A 22968-nucleotide genomic window follows, 5' to 3' on the forward strand; every position below is an offset into this window, starting at 1 on the left:
ACCCGCGACTCGCATACGCGACGAAGCCGTGACCCGACGCCAAGAGCGACGTGAAATGCAAGAGCCAGGACCTCCGACTTAGAAGTTACTATCGACGGCCGGAAAGTAAGTCGACACAGGAGCCGATTACTCGGTGATGAATGAAACATTCGCTGCGCAGCTCAGAAAAGTCACAACGGCTTGGGACGGCCACAAATTCGCACCGCTGGGGGCCACCTCATTACGCCATCAGGACGATGCACAGCGCGAGTGACTGTCAAAGGACATACCTATCCTGCGAGCTTTGTTGTGCTACCGCAATGCTCCCGCGAAGTGATCTTGGGTATGAATTTCCTAATGAGCATCAGGCGATCATCGACCTGCGATCCAAGCTGATCGCGCTTTCGACGGACGAAGCCATCGCTTCGATGAGAACTCGGGAAAATCACGTTGCCCTAGGTGTCCTGGAGGAAGAAGTGAGCGTCCCACTCCGATCAAGCGTTATCCTGACCGTAGGCGCCACGAAAGCCATTAACGCTGAAGCCATCATCGAGGGCAACATGCAGTTGCTCCTAGACCGAGGAATCAGCATCGCAAGAGGCATCGCACATTTGCGCAATGGCCAGGCCGAAGTACTGCTGACTAACTTCAGCGAAGAATACCGGCACATTAACAGAGGAACGACGATTGCTTTCTTCGACGAAATATCTGACGTACGAGACTCCTTTGCCCTCTCCGACCCCTCCGCAGAAGATTCGCCTGACCAAGAGAACTCGCCCACTTTCGACATCAACCCAGCCCTGCACCGGAACAGACAAGACCAGATCCGCAATCTGCTTCAAAGCTACAGTGAGTGTTTTTCGACATCGCCGAAGGTGCGACAGACGCCAATTGCCAAGCATCGCATTATAACGGATCAACACGTCCGACCTCTCCGTCAAAGCCCTTACCGTGTGTCACCGTGAGAACGACAAGCCATCCGGGACCAAGTCGAAGAAATGCTTCGCGACGACGTCATCCAGCCTTCAAACAGCCCATGGGCGGCACCGGTTGTTCTAGTGAGAAAGAAAGACGGCTCACTTCGGTTCTGCGTGGATTACCGCCGCTTGAACAACATAACAAAGAAGGACGTCAACCCCATCCCCCGCATCGACGACACACTGGACCGCCTCTGCAACGCCAAATATTTCTCATCGATGGACCTCAAGAGCGGCTACTGGCAAATTGAGGTCGACGAAAGAGATCGCGAGAAGACAGCATTCATCACTCCGGGTGGGCTGTTTGTGTTCAAGGTGATGCCATTTGGTCTCTGTTCCGCACCAGCGACATTTCAGCGAGTAATGGATACAGTGCTGGCAGGCCTGAAGTGGCAAATTTGTCTGGTATATTTAGATGACGTCGTTGTCTTCGCCTCGAACTTTGAAGAGCACCTCAAAAGACTTCGAACAGTACTAGACGCAATCAAGTCGTCTGGCCTAACCTTGAAAGCAGAGAAATTCCACTTTGCTTACGAAGAGCTGCTGTTTCTAGGCCACATCGTTAGCAAGGAAGGAGTGCGCCCAGACCCGCAGAAAACAGCTGCTATTGAACAGTTTGCACCGCCGGCCGATAAGAAAACAGTGAGCAGATTTCTCGGGTTGTGCGCATACTACCGGCGATTTGTGAAAAACGTTTCGCGCATCGCCGAGCCCCTAACCCAACTGACGAAGGCAGATGTGCCGTTTAAATGAGAAGCGCCGTAAGCAGAAGCCTTCAAGGAGCTTCAGCGTCGATTACATTCCCCACCGATCCTTGCGCATTTTGATGAAAACGCCGATACTGAAGTTCATACCAACGCAATCAGCGTGGGACTAGGCGCAGTCCTCGTTCAAAAATGTCACAAGCTGGAGAAAGTCATCGCATACGCTAGCCGTTCCCTTTCCAAAGGCGATGCTAACTATTCGACAACTGAGGAGTGCCCTGCCATCATCTGGGCTACGTCAAAATTCCGCCCCTACCTCTACGGACGGCCGTTCAAGGTGGTCAGCGACCACCACGCGCTCTGCTGGCTTGCCAATTTGAAGGACCCCTCTGGCTGACTCGCTCTATGTAGTGTGCATTTCAAGGAGTTTGACGTCGCCGTCGTTTACAAGTCCGGACGCAAGCACTCTGACGCCGATTGCCTCTCACAAGCCCCTGTAGATGCACCGCCGCCGGACGACGATGAAGACGCCTTCCTGGGACCCATCAGCCCCAGCTCATTTGCTCAGCAGCAACGCTCGGACACCGACCTAAAAGGCCTCATCGAGTACCTGGAAGGCGAGGTTTCTTCACCGCCCGCTTCATTCAAGCGAGGACTGTCTTCCTTCTGTGTGCAGAATGAGGTCCTTGTGAAGAACTTTACAGCGAACAAAACAGCCTACCTCCTTGTTGTACCTACTTATCTCCGCGAAGAAGTTCTACAGGCTTCACACGACGAGCCGACAGCTGGACATCTCGGGTTTACTCGCACCCTCCACCGCATTCAGAGAAGTATTACTGGCCCAGACTGTCTGCCGATGTCGCACACTATGTGAAAACCTGCCGATATTGTCAGCGACGAAAGACTCCTCCCACACGACCAGCAGGATTTCTGAGCCCCATTGAAACTCACTCAAGGCCCTTTCAGCAGATTGGCATGGACTTGCTTGGCCTTTTTCCAACGTCAACATCTGGAAATAAGTGGGTCATCATAGCGACCGACTACCTGACCCGCTACGCCGAGGCGAAAGCCCTACCGAACGGAAGAGCAGCAGAAGTCGCCGAATTTTTCGTGGAGTGCATTCTTCTTCGACACGGCGCCCCCGATGTGCTCATCACAGACAGAGGAACAGCATTCACGGCGGAACTAATGCAAGCCATCCTGCGCTACAGCCAAACCAGCCACCGGAGGACTACTGCATACCATCCGCAGACCAACGGACTGACCGAGCGCCTGAAGAAAACCATCGCCAATATGCTCGCTATGTATGTCGATGCCGAACACAAAACCTAGGATGTCATCCTGCCTTACGTCGTCTTCGCCTACAACACCGCAGTGCAAGAGACCACCCACATGACGCCTTTTAGGCTCGTGCACGGCTTGGAGGCCACGACCACGCTAGACGCCATGCTGCCCAACGTTACAGAAGAAGAGAACGTCGACGTTGCCGCCTACCTTCAACGCGCAGAAGAAGCTCGAAGGCTTGCCCGATTACGGATCAAAGATCAACAGCGGTCCGACGCCAGACGCTACAACCTACGAAGACGCAATGCGGAATACAAGCCAGGAGACCAAGTCTGGGTGTGGACGCCCATTCGCCGCCGTGGATTGAGTGAAAAGCTTTTGCGCCGCTATTTCGGCCCGTACAAGGTTCTTCGTCGGTTGGTTGAACTGGATTATGAAGTCATCCCTGACGCAATGACTGCATCCCAGCGACGCCGCGTACGACCAGAAGTTGTCCATGTAGTTCGTCCGAAGCCGTATTCTGCGCGCTAAAGGCCGCTGCATTTCCATGCTCTATTTTCGCAAGTTCCGTTTTTTTCCTTACTTGTCGCAATATTTGTTTTAATGCATCGGGTCGATGCATCTTTGGGAGGGGTGTAATGCCGCGAATACTTGCAGTGTGTTCGTTTTTCAAATCTGCCGCCACATCACTTTATCGCTTTGTTTGCTACACAAGACGCGACTAGATTTATCTCGATTGATCGCAGCCAGGCAGAGCTGATTCTCCGTTGTTCCGGAATGTTCTAGTAACTTTGCGCTCTTTATCTCGAAAGTTCGCTATCAGCATTAAATTGAGCACGGCCGACAGCGGCCGGCATTCTGTTCGACGACCACCGAGCACGCTTGTCGCTTCGCCGCCGCCGAGTGATTCAGTCCATTTTGGGTGCAAATCAGCCCAATAAACAGTTCTTTTATAAGACCCTTTCGTCCGTCTTCATCGCTGCTTCGACTGCCGTCACCACTAAGTGACAATATATTTCATGTACATATAACATTGCTTCACTGTATTAAATGACATGTTTTAAAAAATGACCCATAGCAAAGTGTTCTCGTGCAGCGGCCTGTTAAACTGATCTGTTCGGGCCGCCGCGGGCTGGAAGCCCAATCGCGTCAATATTTCTTTTATTTCCGCATTCTCAAGCTCAGTGATGCCATTAGATTTTAGCAACATTGCGTTGTGAGCTCGTGCATGTATTTCCTTTCCCTGTTCCTTCCCTTAAGTCTAGCTGTTTCGTTCTTTCAAGGCACATTATTCTTTGCTCGGTCTGACCGTGCGAAGTAGTGCTCTTGCATTAAAATATTGCGGCATCCCCGCAATATGGCGAAATAAATTTTTTGGATTCATTGCGCAGATTGTCATCGGGACGCTGCTTCAAACTGGCATCAGCATCAGCAACCGGCCCGAGGAATTGTGATCTGCCCCCAGGTCAATCGCCATCCATTCTTCACTTCCGGGTGGGCCTCAAACCGCATGGCATGATGAATTGAGCATTCCAATGAACTTATCGGCACCTCTACCCGCGCAATACTGCCCTCGTGCATATCACAAGCGTGCCTCAAACGACAGCCGACCGATTCCATCGTCGGCAACTGATGGCTCCCAAGGCAAACGCACTTGTCTTACGATCGAGAACTCGGGGGAGCCTACACCCGGATCGTCTTCTTACAAATTGACCATTAAATCACGGGCCAATAAAAGTCTTACGGATATAAAAAAAAAGATTCTACAGGCTAACCTGGACGCGTGTCTTGGAACCAAAAGGTTTTCGGGGTTTCACAGCCAGGAAAAAGTCTAACACCATTGCTGTGTGGCTTCCGACTCTGACTGCCGTAGAACGTCTGCAAACGCTCAGAAATATTTCACTCACAAGCAAAATCTCCGTGCCAGTACAAGTGTATTTAGTGGAAGGTTCCGACTTGCAGCGCTGCGTCGTCTACAACGTCGAAATCCCTGAGGATCGAACTCCACTCACGCGTGAGCTGTACTGTCCCACCAGGTGGTGTACTGTCATCTAGGCCCGACGCATGGGAACGGGGCGGGGCGCTTTTCGCTCTTGCATAGTCACCTAGCAAGGCCCTCTGACACTACCAGCCCGTCTGCACTATTATGGCTATTTTACGGCCTCGGCCCTATAAGCCGAGTGCTGCATATTGCTATAACTGCTTTCGTACTGGGCATATGCGCAAATCCTGCCCGTCACTGCTGCTGGTGAAGGTAAATCGGAAGGGAAAGCGGCTTATTGATGCGGCCTTTGTAAATCCGTTGACCACGAGATAACATCTTCAAGCTGTCCGACAAAACAAAAGGCAACACAAAAGGCTCGTCGTCGAATGATTAAGCATTGGACATGACAGTATAACTTCATTTCAGACATACAATCGGTTCACAGCTCTTCCATGGGATGACGAAGAGTTTCCGGAAATCCCTGCGCACACCTCGCATGATCGTTCAGCTCAGCAGCCTTGTAACGATAATATGCGAAAAGAACGCTTCCAAAAACAGCCGACAAAAAAGCGCAGTACGCCTGAACTACAGCAGGACGATATGGCTGCAGTCGACGACAAATCGCACGTCTTTTAGCGTAGGTCACAAAGCTCCGGGGACACCGTGAACTGTCCGCTCGACGTAGACGGGCAGCGGAATCATACGCCATATCTATCAATGGCGCAGTATCCTCGCCTTCCTCCCGCCTACCAGTGCCATTTCCTGCCGCCTCTTCCCAATTACCGCAATTCCACTGGACATCTATGCGACTTCTTGCTCCGGTTTATGGTCAACCAGTTGTCCAACTAGACGTCCGTGATACTGCAACGCTTGGGCCAGTAACTGGAAATGGCACGTCCCAGTCGTGCTGGTGTGCTGCAGAGGCATTTCTGCGCAGGTGCGAGACCTCAAGACTCGACTACGAATTCACAAGCGCCATGTATAGGTCATATTGCTACAGGAAACAAACGCCTTGCAATTGATTCCAGGCCTCAGTGCCTACATGTCTCCTTCAATGATAGACCGTCGTCTACAAACTGCTGCTCTCCCTTAAAGGCGGCGGTGTATGTGGTCTCACGTTTTCCGTATGTACGCCTTGCTCTCGAAGACTTGTGCACGTCATATCAAGAGGTAGTGGCAGTGGCTGCGAAATTTAAGAAGGGAACCGTTGTGGTCGTTTCATTTTACGTTAGACCAGCAGGTGGCGCTTCCTCCCCTATTAATCTTGGCTGGTTACTAAGTGCCCATCGGCAGCTCGCGTGTTCGATTTTAGTCGGAGGTGACTTTAACGCCCCTCACGAGGATTTGGGGCACCCCACTTCGAGCCCTCGTGGCAGGTGTGTGCGGGACGCCTTTACGGATGCCCAGTTTTTGGTGCTCAACTATCCTGGGAGAGCAAAAGGGCCAATGCGTTGTACACTCGCAGTGCCTCCTATGCTCCAGACTTGACGTGGTGGTCGGGTCCGGGTGCTCCTTCCTGGCACATGGCGCCAGACTTCCGGGGAAGTGACCATCATCCTACCATCCATGGTCTTCATCCCTGACATTTCCGACCTTTGCGCTACAAATGTTCTGTGATACACTGGGACAGTTTTCGCTCCTGTTTGCACAATCTCTCTTCGGATTCTTCGCCAATCCTTGTTGAGCGCATACAAACAGCGCTCAAGAGTGCTACAACTATTACTCGGACTGATGTTGGTGGACTGGCACCAGACCTCGGCCTTCTTAACTTGTTGGCGGCACGCCGTCAAGCCAAGCTGGCTGCTAAGCGAAACCATTCTTCGTCGCAGGCACGTACGCGATTGCACTATCTTACAGCTGAGGCACGCAAATATGAACGCGACCTCTCACGACGGCAGTGGAATGCGTGGTGCGAATAAATTTCAGCAAAATCCTTGAAGTCTCTCTCTGGCGAACGTTCCGCACAATGGAACATGGTCGCCGTTATACTGACGCAGCAGCAACCGCATGCTTCGCGGATAATTGGCCGCCAGATCATTTCGCCAAAGAAGCAGCGTGAAGGGATTTTTTCTATAATACGATGCTGTGCCTTCTTCAGCCGCTAGTTTAAATTGAATTGAACTGAAAAGTTTATTCGGCCATATTTACCGTCTGCCCCCGGGGAGAGACAAAAAGAGGGAGACAAAGCATGCCTCCTGACGAGGCCTACACCCCGGCTTACACATCAGGACGCTGGTGACTAAACGTCAAATAACACTACAATAATAAAAAATCAGTTTTCAAGAAAACAACGGCATACTTTAGGGTAGCAAACCTGATCACAAAGACAAAAAAGAAAGACATTCATAAAATCTAAACAGAAAACAGAAACATGACACCTTTACGACTGAAGTGTCTAAAAACAAAATTACAACACAGCTTATAATTAAAATGACACTGGAGTATAAACCTAGAGGCGACATAAAAATTCAGAACACAGATAAACAATACTGACTAAACTCAAGTAATCACAAAATTACAAAACAGGAAATAGCAACTTCACTTTCTTCTTCAAGGCGAAAGCGCTTGTAGCTTCTTGAGCCAAAGATGGGTGCACATTACAGAATTATGGAGTTTTGTTAATCATACTTTGCGTTCAATAATTCGTTATGAATTTTGTAGAAGATAGGGAAGCCACGCGCAATTCGTAATTAATGTTTCTAGAAAGGTACTTATTCTGGAAAGAAGGGAAATCCTCGTTAAGTTTATAAAACTTGTGAATCGCAGAGCTAAAGTTCTAACAGTCAAGAAAACTGCCTGCATGAAATGTTTTGAAGAGATTCCTTTCATCGGTCGTACTTATACATAAGGCACGTAAGGCTCTTTTCTGGGGAGCAAATAAATTATGCGAAACAGTTTTATTGCAGGTACCCCATACTAGATTGCAATTTACTAGATCACAGTGAACCAGAGCAAATATAATTGGTTTTTAACCTGCTGTAGGAAAAGGTGTCTTATTCAATAAATCACACATAAAGATCTGGCCATTTTCAATGTGTGTGTTCACGTTATCGGTACACGCTAGATCACTGCGGAAATATACACGAAGAAACCGAATGCTATGCCGTTCTTCAATTCTTATTTATTAAACAGAAGTGAGATGTGCTGATCTACTGGCTTATTTTTTGGGTGGGAAAGCCTGCATTTCGTTTGGTTAAAATTCAATTCAATTTAATTGACAAAGAGCCAGATCATTAACTCTTTCAGCCAAACATTTGATTGCTGTTCAATTGTTTTTAGGTTAGTGCCTGAAAAGAACACGATTGTGTCACCGGCGTACAACACAATATTAGTAGTTCAAGGATTATAAAAAATGTGATCGATATATACAATGAACACAAGGTGTCTTAGAATAAAACCTTGAGGGGCGCCACAGTTTACTAAACCAAATTAAGGTTTTATACCAAGTATTTTCGTGTTGCCTCAGTGCATTTTAACAACTCTGAAATAGTTTACTGGCAATTCCAAGAATTTCGTTTATCTCTAATTTCTTAAGTAATATTGGATGCTTAACTGAATCAAAAGCCTTGCAAAATCTACAAATATTTCAAAAGTGCAAAGCCTATTTTCAAAATTCTGAACTAAACAATTTTTTATGCCTAATAGTGCTGTTTTGGGTTGATTTACCTTGCTGAAAGCCATACTGCTCTTCAGAAATTAAATTTTTATCTTTAAGGAAGCTATTTACTCGCTTGAAAAATATGCGTTCACTTACATTCGAAAACAGGGGCAGCACTGTAATGGGGTAGACTTCCTTTACAACTTCCAGGCTCTGGCTGCCAATTGTGAACTTCTGTTTCCTTCCTTGCTAGACTGTTGAATATTACCATGGTTTTCTGCATGTTAATTTTTAGATCCAGCGTTCTGCTCTGCCTGTCTAACTCATTGATCATGATCTTCAGTTCCTCTTCTTAGTGACTCAGCAAGGCAATGTCATCAGCGAATCGCAGATTACCTAGGTATTCTTAATGTACTCTTATTCACAACTGTTCTTAATTCATGCCACGGAATACCTCCGGTAAGCAGGCGGTGAATAGCATTGGCGGGAACGTGTCTCCTTGCCTTACACCCTTTCTTATTGGAATTTTATTGCTTAATTTATGGAGGACTATAGTAGCCGGGCAGTTACTATATATATCTTCCAGTATTTTGACATAAGGCTCTTCTACCCCCTAATTACGCAATGCCTGTATGACTGCTGAGGTTTCCACTGAGTCGAATGCTTTCTCGTAAATTAATGAAGCATAGATATAGAAGTTGGTTATATCCTGCGCATTTCTCTACCACCTGATTGATAGTGTGAATATGATCTATTGTGGAATATCCTTTACGAAAGCCTGTCTGATGATTTAGTTGATTAAAGTCTTAGGTTGCCCTGACTCTATTAGCGATTACCTTAGTAAATACATTGTAGGCTACGGATAGCAAGCAGAGCGGTCTGCAATTTTTGAAGTCCTTAGCGTCTCCATTCTTATGAATTAAGATAATGTTTGCATTCTTCCAAGCTTCTGGTACGGTCGAGGTCATGAGGCATTGCGTATACAGGGTGGGTAGTTTTTCTATCACGATGTCTTCTCAATCGTTCAACAAATCTGCTGTTACCTGATCCTCCCCAGCTGTTTTCCCCTTTTCATTGCTCCTAAGGCTTTCTGTACTTCCTTTTTCGTTACAGGTGGGATGACGCATTGCTGTGCACTATTGTCTTTCTCATTAACGCTCTGAGTACAGTGGCTACTGTACAGATTTGTGTAGAACTCTTCGGCTACGTTAAATACTTTAAGCATATTGCTAATGACATTGCCCTGCTTGTCTTTTAACGCATACATCTGGTTTTTACCTGTGCCTAGTTTCCTCTTCACCGCTTTAAGGCTACCTCCGTTCTTTAGAACATGCTCGATTCTCTCCATATTAAGCTTCCTTATGTCGGCTGCCTTGCGCTTATTTATTAATTTTGATAGCTTTGTCAGTTTTATTCTGTCTGTAGGGTAAGAGCCTTTCATGCTTTGGCGTTTCTTAAGCAGATCTTTCGTCACCTGAGAAGACTTTCCGGTATCCTGTCGAAATGTCCTGCCGCCAACTTCTACTGCGCACTCCGTAATGATCGCTGTCAGATTTTCGTTCACTGTATGAACATCAAGATCGTCTTCCTCAGTTAAAGCCAAATATCTTTTTTGCAGCCCTATCCTAAATTTCTGTACTTTTCCTCTGTTCCCTCTTACGGCTAACTCGTTAATGGACTTCTTCTTCACTAGCTTCTTCCGTTCCCTCTTCAAGTCTAAGCGAATTCGATACCTTACCATTATGTGGTCGCTACAGCGCACTTTTCCGAATACGGCCACATCATTAACGATGCCAGGATGAGCGCATAATATGAAGTCGATTTCATTTTTAGTCTCACCATTGGGGCTCTTGCAGGTCCACTTCCTGTTTTCTCGTTTGCGGAAGAAGGTGTTCATGATTCGTGAAATATTTCTATCTGCCAATTCGGCTAATAATTTTCTCCTGAGAACATATCCCATAGTCACCTACCGCGTGGTCGTCAGCCTGCTTCTTGCCCACCTTCGCATTGCAGTCACCGATCAGTACAGCGTACTGTGATTTAGCTTTCATTGCCGATTCTACGTCCTCGTAGAAACTTTGAACGGTCTCGTCATCATGGCTGGATGTAGGCGCGTAGGCCTGCACCACTTTCAGCTTTTACCTCCCATTCAGCCTAATCACTGTAGCTGCTACCCTCTCGTTAATACTATAGAGCTCCTCTTCGTTACCAGCTATATCCTGATTAATGAGGAATCCCACACCTAGTTCTCGTCTATCCTCTAATCCCCGATAGCACAGTATGTGTCCGTCCTTCAGTGCTGTATACGCCTCACCACTCCTCCTAACTTCGCTATGCCATATCACACCCCATTTAGTTACCGCTATTTCCTCGAACAGCACTGCTAGGCTAGCCTCACTAAATAACGTTCTAGCGTTAAACATTGCCAGGTTCTGATTCCAATGGTGGCCTGTCCGGAGCCAGAAATTCTTAGCACCCTCCGCTGCGTCACAGGTCTGACCGCCGCCGTGGTCAGTTGCTCCGCAGCCGCTGGGGACTGAGGGCCGAGGGTTAATTCGTTTGTTCATAGAAGGTTGTGACCAAGTACTACACCAGGGTGGCCAAGTCCTGTTCTGGTGATGGAGTGCGTTGTCGGTTCTGGTCACCGAGATCAGGCCGCACCCCAGGCCTCGTTATGCAGTTCCATCACCACGCGTTTTTTTTTTTAAACACGTTGGAGAAATGCGCGGCACCAGGATTTCAGGTCCGGTCCTCTTGCATGCAAAGCAGACGCTCTACCTCTACGCCATGGCTGCCTACTGAAACGAACAGCGGTCCAGCAATACCACTTACAACACATTTAACCGGAAAAACGGCTATTTCGTCATCAGCAGGTGAACAAGTGTTCCTAAGAGAATTTATGATGGATTCGACTTTATCTATTGAAGTGGGTGACAAAAATATGGAATCGTTACTTCTGGGAAGTAAGTTTGAGTCTACCGTTCTAGTCGCATAAGAATGAACAGCCCCCTGATGAAGTTCAGCTATTATAAAATGATCGTTAAGTTTATTGGCAACTGAACACCGCGTGTAATTAATTCCATTAATTCGTAGTTCGCAGGGAACTTCCTTTTTATTTGATTCCCTATGATTGCATTGATACTTTTCCAGATAAATTTAGATTTTTGCGAAACTGCCGAAAACTTGTTTTTTTAATAAAGACTTGGGCTTTTTTAAATCTATATTTTGTCTGTTTCGGAGCTTCTTAAACTCAATTATATCCTCCGGATTTCTTGTTCTTAGAAAACAAAGAAACAGTTTATTCTTTTTATCTATTCGTTTCAGGAGAGCGCTTGTTATCCATTCTTTCGTGGCCTTTCTATGTTTTTATAGTCATCATAGGGAGGCTGCATCCTAAAGTTTGAGTAGTTTTTCAATAAATAATTCGTACGCTAGTGAAGGGTCTGTTTCTTGATATACTTTGGCCCAATTGATAGACGACGTAAAGTTACAAAATCGGGTAATATTAATATCATAAATTCTCCGCATGCGATCAAGACCATTGATGTTCTTTTTCTCTGAAAAAAGTGAAAAGATGGGCAGATGATTACTGATCCCTGATGGAAAAAAAACACCTGATGTGGTGCTATTTCTCGGAATGCTTATAAAACCTACATCAATTAATGTTTCTGATGATTTTGATAAGCGCGTGGGTAAATCAATGGTATTCTCGCAACCATTAGAAAGGAATATTTCACTTAATGTGATCTTGGAAGGAATATATTGCATAAAATTAATGGTAAAATTCCCAACTACAATAATGCGCCACTTCTTAAGGTTGGTGAGCTTGAGGAAGGACTCAATCCACCAAAAAAATTTATACAAATCACATTGAGGTGGGTGACACAATGCCATTATGATAATGTTATGAAAAAGTATGCATACTGCTTCAAAGTCATTGTGTAGGAGGGAATAATCTGGCACGTTGTCAAAAGATAAGTGGTTCCGGATATATAGAGACACACCACCACCACGCCTTCCGTCCCTAAAAACTGAAATCGGTTTGTAGTCAGTCAGATGGCAGGTATCCCAGCGCATGTATATCAAATGCCGTCTGATGTCGACGCTGATGGAATTGCGGGTCCATTCTCTGAGCCTGAGTTGATAGCTGCAATAGATGATTCGAAACAGAAAACAGCGCCCGGCCTGGAGAATATTCAGTACGAGGTGTACAAGAAACTGAGTAGCGCTGCACTCCCTCAAGTACTACCCACCATAAAGAAGGTATGGCTGGATGGTGTCATGCCCGAGAGCTGGAAATCCGCTGTTGTGATTCCTATCCCGAAACCAGGAAAGCCTCCGACGGACCTTGCAATCTTACGGCCTATTTCTTTAACTCCTACACTATGCAAGCTGGCGGAGAACAATGCTAGCCACGCGATTGTCGTCGTGGCTAGAGCAGTACGGTTTTTTCACCCTGCACAAATTGGCTTTCATCCATATATTGATACAGAGGACGGGTTGGCTGTCTTGGCATTTGCAGTTTTGTCAATCTGCCTGCAGCCACAATGTGCGGACCGTTTTATCAATGGGCGTTGAAAAGGCATATGACAAAATCAGTCATGCAGCCATTCTGAACTTCATTTACATGCTTCATCTCACTCTGAGAGTACGTAGTTTTGTCGAATCATTTTTTGAAGGCAGAAAATTTACAATAAGCCTCAGCGGCGAAGCGGTCGGAGCATTTGTTCCTCTCGGCGGCGTGCCGCAGGGTTCAGTATTGTCGCCGGCGTTATTTAATATTAGATTCATCCCGCTGGCTTGGCGCTCACATGACATCCGTGACATAAAATGTCTTCAGTACGCTGATGACATCACGGCGTGGAGTACTCACCAAGATCTGCGTACTCAGGAGGCTGCCCTTCAACCTGCCTTGGTTGTTATCTCGAATTACGCATCATCCACCGGACATCAACTTTCCGTGCTTAAAACAACATTCACGTCGGTCGCCAGCCGCTGGAGACGCCGTAAACTTGCTGCAAGTTCAATCCGTCTTTGTCTATGAAGTATAGAGTCTGACGGAAACCCGACTGGTCGGAGTGGTACATAACGAAAGTAGAAGGCGCCGACCAAAAGAAAGGATGAGATGACGTTTCGGCTCCCCTACGGGAGCCTTGATCACAATGAGGCATAACGTAGCTTCGCCATTCATTTACACATGGCCCATGAGCGAACCCAGACACCTGGCGTAGATTGAGGGCAAGTTACCGTGATTTCAATAAAGCGTGTGCGCTGTCGTCTGAATAATAAGCGATTCCAGATAGAGCCGTGAATTCCTGTCCCTTTTTTTGCGACGTGCCTCTGTCCAGTTTATGTTATGTGCGGCGGACACCGAGTGTTCTGCAAGCGCATTTTTATATGCGCGCCGGTTTCTGACGTCACTCTTGTGGTCACGTATTCTTCGCTCAAAGTCCGCCGACTGGCTGATATACACAGACGGGCAGTCCGCATGTGGTATCTAATACACGTAACCTGGGAACTTTTCCTTCTTCAGCTTGTCTTTGACGTGCAAAAGCTCACTTCTCAGTTTACGAACTGGCACATGCGCGGTCTTAACTTGGTAGGACCGTAATATGCGTGCCAAAAGTTCGCTGATGCCAGGAACATATGTAATCGCGCTTCGTTTCTGGGTAGCGGGATTAGCTTGTAGCCTTGGACGCTCCATTTGGCGCTGTACACAGTCCATGACGGGTACAGGATAGCCACAGGTGGACAGTCAAGCCGTACGCGCACATCTTCAGCAATCCGGTCTTCTCCTCTGGGATGCAACGTCCTCTGAAGAAGACCAGATTGAGCGAAGACCAGACCGGATTTGGGCGAACAATACGTGGTCATTAGAGCGACGTCAGAAACCGGCGCGCAGATCACAATGCGCTTGCAGAGCACTCGGCGTCCGCGGCACACGACATAAACCGGGCAGAGACACGTGTTATAGCAAAAGTAAGGGACAGGAAGTCACTGTTCCATCTGGAATCGCTGATTATTCAGACGACAGCGCACACGCATAATCGAAATGACGGAAACTTGCCCCCTATCCATACCAGGTGTCTGGGTTCGCTCATGCACCGTGTATAAAAAAACTACGAAGCTACTTTTTACCTACTTGTGAACAGGGTTCCAGTCTGGGACCCGAAACGTCATCCCATCCTTTCTTTTGGTCAGCGCCTTCTACTTTCATCTTCTCTTTGTCTATCAGGCACCCCACTACAGGAAAGTCCGAGTTAAAAATCCTTGGATTAATGATTCACCAATCAGGATAAGCGACTGCATGGCTTTGTCAGGCAAAAAGGCAAGCTATTCAGACTTTGGGTTTGATTAGAATTGCCCCTAAAACTGTTGGCGCAGGCTCGTTCGTTGCACGGCAATTGGTGAGGGCTGTTCTGCAGCCACGTATTGTTTATCAAGCCCAGTTTCAACATCTTACAAGAGCCCAATGAGATCGCCTTGAAGCCGTGAACCGAGAGGCTATAAGCACCATTACATGCCTTCCACGCATCATACCCGTCATAGCTTTACAAGAGAGTGCACAGCTCAACACCATTGATGAGCTTGTGCAGCAGCGCCGTGATGCGTGCAGCTTTAAGGCTAGTCTAACGGACTCCACGTATGCACTGAGGACTTATGCAACGCCACACTCCATTCTTCAGCAGCCAACACCAGTTCTTCCCCCATGGAATTTTGTACAGCTCAGCGACAACAAGCCATTAGATAATCGCCGAACAACATCTGCTAATTCGGCATCGTTGCTTCGCCAGAAATTTGTAAAACAAGATGCTTGCAGGCCTGAAGGATCCATTGTTGTCTACGTAGCCGCAAGCATCCAAGCCTGCGAAGCAACAACAGCAATCTACTGCCCGTGCAGACCTGCCCTGAAACAAAGCGCTAGGTCTCAGCTTACGGAACCCCCTTCGTCCTTTTGTGCTGAGCTCGTTGCAGTTCAAGAAGCACTCTGCTTCGTGGCCGCCATAGATACGCTCCCTGCGGCCCGCGTTGTCATCCGCGCTGACGCCCTTCAAGTAATCCGGTTATTAGGCCGTGTGAGCCGCTGTCCAACAATATTTCAGGATATCCACCGGCTCGCGGCACGCATCCCGCAGCCAGTACGTATTGAGTGGGTCTCACGGGATTTGCTCACCTCTCAAAGCCAGGCAGATATAGCGACCCGCCTCGCGACTTCAGGCTCATCACTACCTCGGCTCCTTCATTTGGACAACTTTACCTTCCTTTCATCAAGAAAGGAACTCTCCGGCGCCGCACACGTGATCTCATTCCTTCGTGTGCGATGATCCTCCCCCGCGGTGTTACCCGTGCAGAGGAGGTTGCGCTTAGGAGGATCCGGGTCGGGGTTTCCCTCACACCAGCCATCACTCGGAAGTGGCCTCAGTACCGCGATTTCTTTCCTCGGCGGTGGGTGTCCGATACGTAAACCCGAGGACTTTGATGCCGACATTCACCACTTACTGCGGAACTGCCCTACACTCAAGCCTACAAGGATCCGGCAACTGAAGGTAGCGGGTCTTTCACCGAGCAACCCTGTTACATATATAATCTGGACGCAGGGACCATACCATCGCTCTACTGGACTTCATGAAATCAGCTAGCTTTTTCTATTAGTTTAATCATTACTACAACTTTCATCATACATTCGCCCATAATTGATGCAGCTGAGGCAATAAATCTCGCTTAAATAAAAAGCCAAAAAAAGGTGTACTTCAATTTTTGGATTTGACGATGACCGTTCATCAATACCACATTTGCTGGACTGACAGCCCTTGGTCTGCAAAAGCTCTCTATAACTACGCGTCTGGGCGCTCAGATGTGATCAAAATGGTATTACGACGTCCTCTTTTAAGCAGCCGTCACGTAATCTTGCATTCATTCCATGCTGCAAAGCTTCGCTGTGCAGGCCATCAGGTTCAGCAACATTGGATAGCCACGCGCATGTGATCCTTATGTCTTATATTAAGCTCGTGCAATGGGTTAGAATAGGAAGCCAACGAAAAAACTTTGAACGAGAGTGTCGGAAGGTTAGCGTCGGGCCCTATGTGTACAGAATGGCGCATGACCTAAAGAAAGCGGCAAGAATTTATGCCGTTCGCTTTGTTTGTTTTTTTCCGGTCCGAATAAGTTAAGCAGTTTGTGCTCACTAGTTCGAAACCGGCGGGAACGTGTTGACAACATGATAAAACGGCGTGGGTGCACCGTTCAGCACTGATCTCCGTTTGTTCCCTGCTGCATGGGTCTATATTATACAAAATCCCGCTTTTATGCGGAGCGTTGTGCATAAGGCAAGCGGAGTGGCACCTATATGTCAGGCTAGGCAAACTTTGAAATTCGCTCAACGTCCCGTATGGAAATCTCTCTGAACATTCTTGTGCAATTAAAGAGAAAAAGGAAGAAAAGAAGGGAAAAAAGAAAAAGAGCACACCCATATTTTCTGGAAAAGCAATGCCTTTTAGACACCGCGACCGGCTAGTTCGTGGAATTATGGAAGCTTACTCCCTACAGATGTGTCCAAATCACTGTATCAGCCCGCCCTCTTTTGGCATGACTGATTGGGGCTTTAATTTTTTTAGTCTCCGCCATGCAAGTTTATTCATAAAGTGTATTTACGCTTATTTCTCTTGTACAAGCGATGAGCAACACCTGCTGCATGAGCTGTTCTTTAACAATTGAGTCTACGGCCGAGCGGAACCTGCTTGTTTCATGTTGTTCTTGTTTTTCACGGTGCCATGCTTAAATTTCGTACATGAAGAAATAAACCTCAAATGCAAAATAGGGCTCGTCTACGTCGTCCTGTCCGTCGTTCGTGTTTTCTTCGCGCTATTCTTTAACATCATGATACTATTTGGCCTAGCTTTAGAAACGCAGAATTTTACTGTATGTTTAACCTTGTCCTGCTAAAGATCAAATGCGTCACTTAAGTACCCTCCGGATAACAAGAGACGTTATTCACGCGCAGCGCCAAGTAAAAAGACTGCGCAGAGCTATAAAGGCCAAAAACAGAAGGGAGTTGAAAAAGGACATGTTAGGCAGGATCGTTGAAAAACTCAAGGAGCCTACGGAAAAGGCGAAAGACTACTATTTCAATTTGACTTTCTGGGGCTTTCTAAAAAATAACATGCGCAGATTTTCGGACCATTTTAATAACCGCAGAAAGATGCTGTCCGAGATGCCACAAGAACACAAGGCTAATACAGGTAGTACTGTACAATCTTTTTCTTTCCAGTTAACACTAAAGATAATAGTATCAGCCCTGACTGCTGTATTTTGCCGCCTATAAGTATGGAACCTCTCAGAGTTACTGCTGACGTGATTTTTGACCTTCTCCTCAATATAGTTCCCCAAAAAAGAACCCGAGAGGGAAAATACTTTGAATGAGACTTTAAGGAGATATGCAAAACCGTGTTGTAGATGCACTGGTGTTATCTTGCGCAAATCTATTCCCTCATCAAAAGTGCCCAAAGATTGAAAACCAGCAAATATTACATCTATATTCATAAATGAGGGGAAAGTGTTTTACTCTCAAAATATTGACCTATCTTCCTTACAAGTACATCGTGCAAAATTCTTGAACATGTCACTTCGATGCATATCACCACTTTCCTCGAGAGCAATAGTATACTCACACTTCACCAGCATGGATTTCGACGCGGGCTAGCAACCATTACTCAACTGAGATCATGCACAATCGAGCACTCAATATTAACAGCTTCAGCCAGGCAAATAATGTAATGCTCGATTTTTACAGGCATTCCACCGCGTATCACAGTATATTACCAGAAAAACTAAAAACCGCTATTCAGGACGGCGAAGTACTTTATTTGTGAACAGATATTTTGTCACATCAGTCTCAGTGTGTAGTTTTTGAGTACGGCCCGTCCAGAATAGTTCCTGTTGCGTAGGGAGTTCTCCAGGGATCACTTCTTGGTCCGCAGTCATTCCTGCTCTTTATCAGTGATGTAACTAACGGCATTAATGTAGCATGAAACTATTGGCAGACGGCCGCATTCTTTACAAAACAAATGAGAAACGTGATGAGTAACAGATAACGCTCTTAAAAGTGTCTGCTGGCGGCGGTGCTTTCCACCTCAAAAAAAAAAAATAAATAAAAGCAGCTCTTTCTACAAGTGAGAAAACTCGATGCCCTTGGGGAATCGGATTCACATTCCCGTGATCTGTTTTCTAGCAGCTGCTATTAAAGAAAAGCACCTGTGGAGGAAACTGTTATTTGGGCTCAGCCCAAGCAATTTAAGCTGCATTCCCGTAAATGTTGACGACGGGGTTAAAAAAACATCAGTGTAAATCTCCAAGATACAAGGCGCAGGAGTAGGCAGGACAAACAAAGGAGCACGGACAAGGCCCTTTCCTGCTTTCCTGTCTACTCGTGCGCCTTCTATCTTCGACTCATGCACCAACTCGCCCAGTAGTCAATTCTTCTGAAGATCACTGTAAATACCTAACAATGCAGTGCCCTCCTAACGTGAATGTTCAATGCGGCCGTTAGCGAAGAACTGAATCATCATCATCATCATCATCAGCTTGACTACATCCACTGCAGGGCAAGGGCCGGTCCCATGTCTCTCAAATTAACCATGTTCTTCTTTGTCAGCTGCGCGCTCCATGTGTCTGCAAACTTTCTAATCTCATCCGCCTACCTAACCTTCTGTTTCTGAATTTTTTAATATAATGAATTATGTTAAGGCCAACAATAATATTAATAAATAATAATAATAATAATAATAATAATAATAATAATAATAATAATAATAATAATAATAATAATAATAATAATAATAATAATAATAATAATAATAATAATAATAATATAATAATAATAATAATAATAATAATAATAATTGGTTTTGGGGGAAAGGAAATAGCGCAGTATCTGTCTCATATATCGTTGGACACCTGAACCGCGCCGTTAGGGAAGGGATAAGAGAAGGAGTGAAAGAAGAAAGGAAGAAGTAGGTGCCGTAGTGGAGGGCTCCGGAATAATTTCGACCACCTGGGGATCTTTAACGTGCACTGACATCGCACAGCACACGGGCGCCATAGCGTTTTTCCTCCATAAAAACGCAGCCGCCGCGGTCGGGTCCGAGCCCGGGAACTCCGGATCAGTAGTCCAGAGCCCTAACCACTGAGCCACCGCGGCGGGGCGCCAACAATGTTTTCAATTCCCGAAGAGACAAACATACGCCGTAAATGTTCATTCCGACGGCGACCTTGGAAGTATTGGCCAGTTAAATCATATAAATCCACAGAGTGCATGCAAGAAAAAGACGCGAGAAACAAACCGCCAGCTTTTAGAAGAGGGAATACGGTCGAGTGGTTTGATTCCTATAGTTGGTCGCCGGAATGTTTTTTTTTTAAGTTTTGTATCAGGCGGACTAAGTCTACTCCTGCAGATGGTGTGTACCAGAACTCGTTTAGCAGGAGAGCGGTGACTATTTATAGAAGAGCGATATAATGGAAAATTTTTTACACCTGGCACTGCTTTGCTGCACTCCTTTCCTTTCTGGAGCGCGGATAAAGATGAGAAGTTGGTCCAGGTTCGGGCTTAAACTTTTGCCCTGTGTTCAGTTAGTATTTTTAAAGGCTTTATTCCACCAGTGGTATTCTGACCAGGTGCGAATTTGAATAAGACTAGGGACATTTAGCAGAGCGTTAAATAGACATCAAGGACTAGGCTGCAGTTTTTCTTCACAGTATAAATAGAATGTTAAGCGGTTTATGATCCACACTTCTTGTATAAAAATTTTATTTTAAAGTAGCCTGTCTTTTTCTCACCCTCCTCGCTCTAAACTAGCTTCGTAAATAGCGGAAGTGACTCATGATCAACGTTTGGAAGTGAATTGTGGTGAATTGACAGCTGAGAAGTTTCCACTGAAAAAAGTTATACAAGTCACAGCAGTTTTTTTTTTTTCAAGTAATGTAATTGAACAGTACTCTTCTTTTTCAGACGAATGCATGGACAGACATGCGACAACTCTAAGTGACTCTAATAAGCTGCCATCCTGCCTCTCAGGCTGTGTGCTCGTCTGAAAAATGAGCAGTACGAAATTTATTTTCTAAAAAAATTGCTCCATGAACTATTTACGCAGCGCGTGCTGTTCATCGCAGCTTTATTGTGAAAACGGGCAGTGGCAGTGCAACTTGTGTGCAAACTTTTCGGACTTTCCTAGCTTTATAATCTCTCCGTTTCAAGCGAGAGTAGCCTCTTTGTTTATTAATACGCATTCATCTGCCAATACAGGACCGCATAATTTTGTCCGCAATGTTCGTTTCAGAGGAGACGAACCTGCAAACAAGCTCAATGTGCGCTTGTGCCGTCGGCACACTGCGTCGTGGGTTGGTCGCGAGCCCTGCGCTGCGCACGTTACCGAATCATTGCGCAGGTGGTATAAGAGCTCGTGGCTTCCAAATTGCGCACTTCAGCTATTAGCGCTGGCAGGGCCGCGCTGTCCGGAAGAAAATAAAGCACTAGCTGTATGAAGCCCCACTGATATATATGTTGCCGCAAGAAAGCATAATTTCTTGGCTTAGTGTAAATTGGCCATGTAAGGAACCGTGTCCGTAACGCTAATGCTACAATATAACACCAAAAAAGGGCCATCGATGGATGACGGTAAATATTCAACAAGCATGGCATTCGAATGGCCTCTCTTCAGTGCAGCACGCGCGGAATATAAAGCTTCTGCGTATTCTTGCTCCACAATTACGCAGAGGATCGTTACTGCCGCTCCGCCTATAGCAAGACTCTACATCTCATGAAGTATAATTTCTACAAGTAAAAGTCATGCAAACTAGTTAGTAAAAAAAGTAGAGCAAGACCGCACAGAGCATAATTGTTCTCACCGCAAACGCTCTCTACCATCCAAAATTTAGATCTTTTTAAGTGATATTTATGCAGTAAATTTGTTAGGCTACAAAGCAAAAGTAATATTTGATGCTTTTAAAGGTAAGTTACCTGCGCCATCGCCTGGGAGAACTCGAGAGCGCCTGGGTTCCAGAAAATGCACGAATAGTACGGAGCCAACAAGCCAACTGCGAGTTCGATACACAGGATGCAATGTCGAGTTTAGTTGGCGCAGGTGCACAGCGTCTCTGTAGTGTTGCAATTTTATTTTCCTCTAAGCAGAGACAGCGGGCTCCAAAAACAGATGTGACAGCCGGTCTGCTTCCTAAGCGAAGTTCAATTTCAGCCAACCCTCGGCTGAGCGAGAAATGGCAGTTGGGCTCTCATGTGAACTGATATGCGGCTTGCACCAGTTAATATTTTCTACTTGCGAGCTATATGTACCACAAAGTGTCTGCCATGAATTCACGCTCTGCATCCGCGTTCGTCGGTTTGATAAACGTCTCTCATATGAACACATACCTTAGTTAATGAGAAGCATACATATAGCATGCAAATAGAAAATTTGAACTGATATGTGGCTCGCATCAGTTTATATTTTCTACTTGCGCGCAATATGTACCACAAAAGTGTCTCCCGTGAATTCATGCGTGCTGCATCCGAGTTAATCGGTGCAGTAAATGTTTCTCGTATAAACACATACCTAAATTAATCAGGAGCACACGTGAGCTCACAAGTTGGAATTTTAAGCCTCTTCCTGGCCTTCACCGGCCGTCCTCTAATAGAGGGAGCTGTGTTCTTGCGAGCATTGCCTGCCGGGGATCGGTTTTCTACTTGCTTATTGCATCTTGATATCACATCACTTCTTCTCGCCGCTCTTTAAAACACAAGATTAATCAGCATTTAAAAATAATTATCTGCGTTCAAACTCTAAGCGAACGCCCTGCTAGCGGAACGTACCGTCCCCGGTCAGTGTCTCCCCTCGCCGCCAGAGCGTCCCACTAATCACGTCCCAACTATACTTGTTGAGCAGTCGCCTCTCACACCATTAAGTTGTCGATTAACGAGGCCCACTGCACGTGCTCCTGCGAACACCGCCTGACTCTCGGATTCCAGACATTCGGGGTCCCATTTTCTTCATTACCGCCGCGATCACTGGTCAATGCATCGAGTGCGGCGAGTTGGGCTTGTTGATACGTATTTTTCAGAAAACCAGCTGAAAAAAGACGTGGACAAAGACGAGGCGACAAGGCCGGGCGCTGAACTTACAACAACCTTTATTGTGAAAGAAGTCACTCTTATGCACATTCTGTACCGGCGTGGCTATCGTTCACGCATTCGCAAATAGGTCACCTCTTTTTGAGAAAGGGCGATAGAGTTGGTGCTGACACAGCCCTCTGCCAGACTACATATCTGTTCAGATTCTGTGATTTGTCTTGTGATGCGTTCTTTGCTCTTTCTAGTTACGGAGGTGTCATCAAGTGCAGGTGAACCATCTTGGCAAGTGATACAGAGATCTGCGAGGAAACCTTCAAAATCTT

At 46.3% G+C, this 22968-nt stretch overlaps 1 protein-coding gene across 1 annotated transcript in view; it reads right to left on the minus strand.

Annotated features, from left to right (window-relative positions):
- Positions 1-21620, minus strand: part of LOC144106427 (uncharacterized) — a 306858-nt gene extending 285238 nt beyond the window's left edge. The window contains exon 1 of the mRNA XM_077639237.1: positions 21539-21620. Within this exon, the coding sequence (XP_077495363.1) occupies positions 21539-21547 (9 nt within the window). The 5' untranslated portion in view covers positions 21548-21620. The remainder of the gene's footprint in view (positions 1-21538) is intronic.
- Positions 21621-22968: the final 1348 nt, after the last annotated feature.

The sequence above is a fragment of the Amblyomma americanum genome, chromosome 10 (assembly GCF_052857255.1).
Source record: "Amblyomma americanum isolate KBUSLIRL-KWMA chromosome 10, ASM5285725v1, whole genome shotgun sequence".
NCBI lineage: Eukaryota > Metazoa > Arthropoda > Arachnida > Ixodida > Ixodidae > Amblyomma > Amblyomma americanum.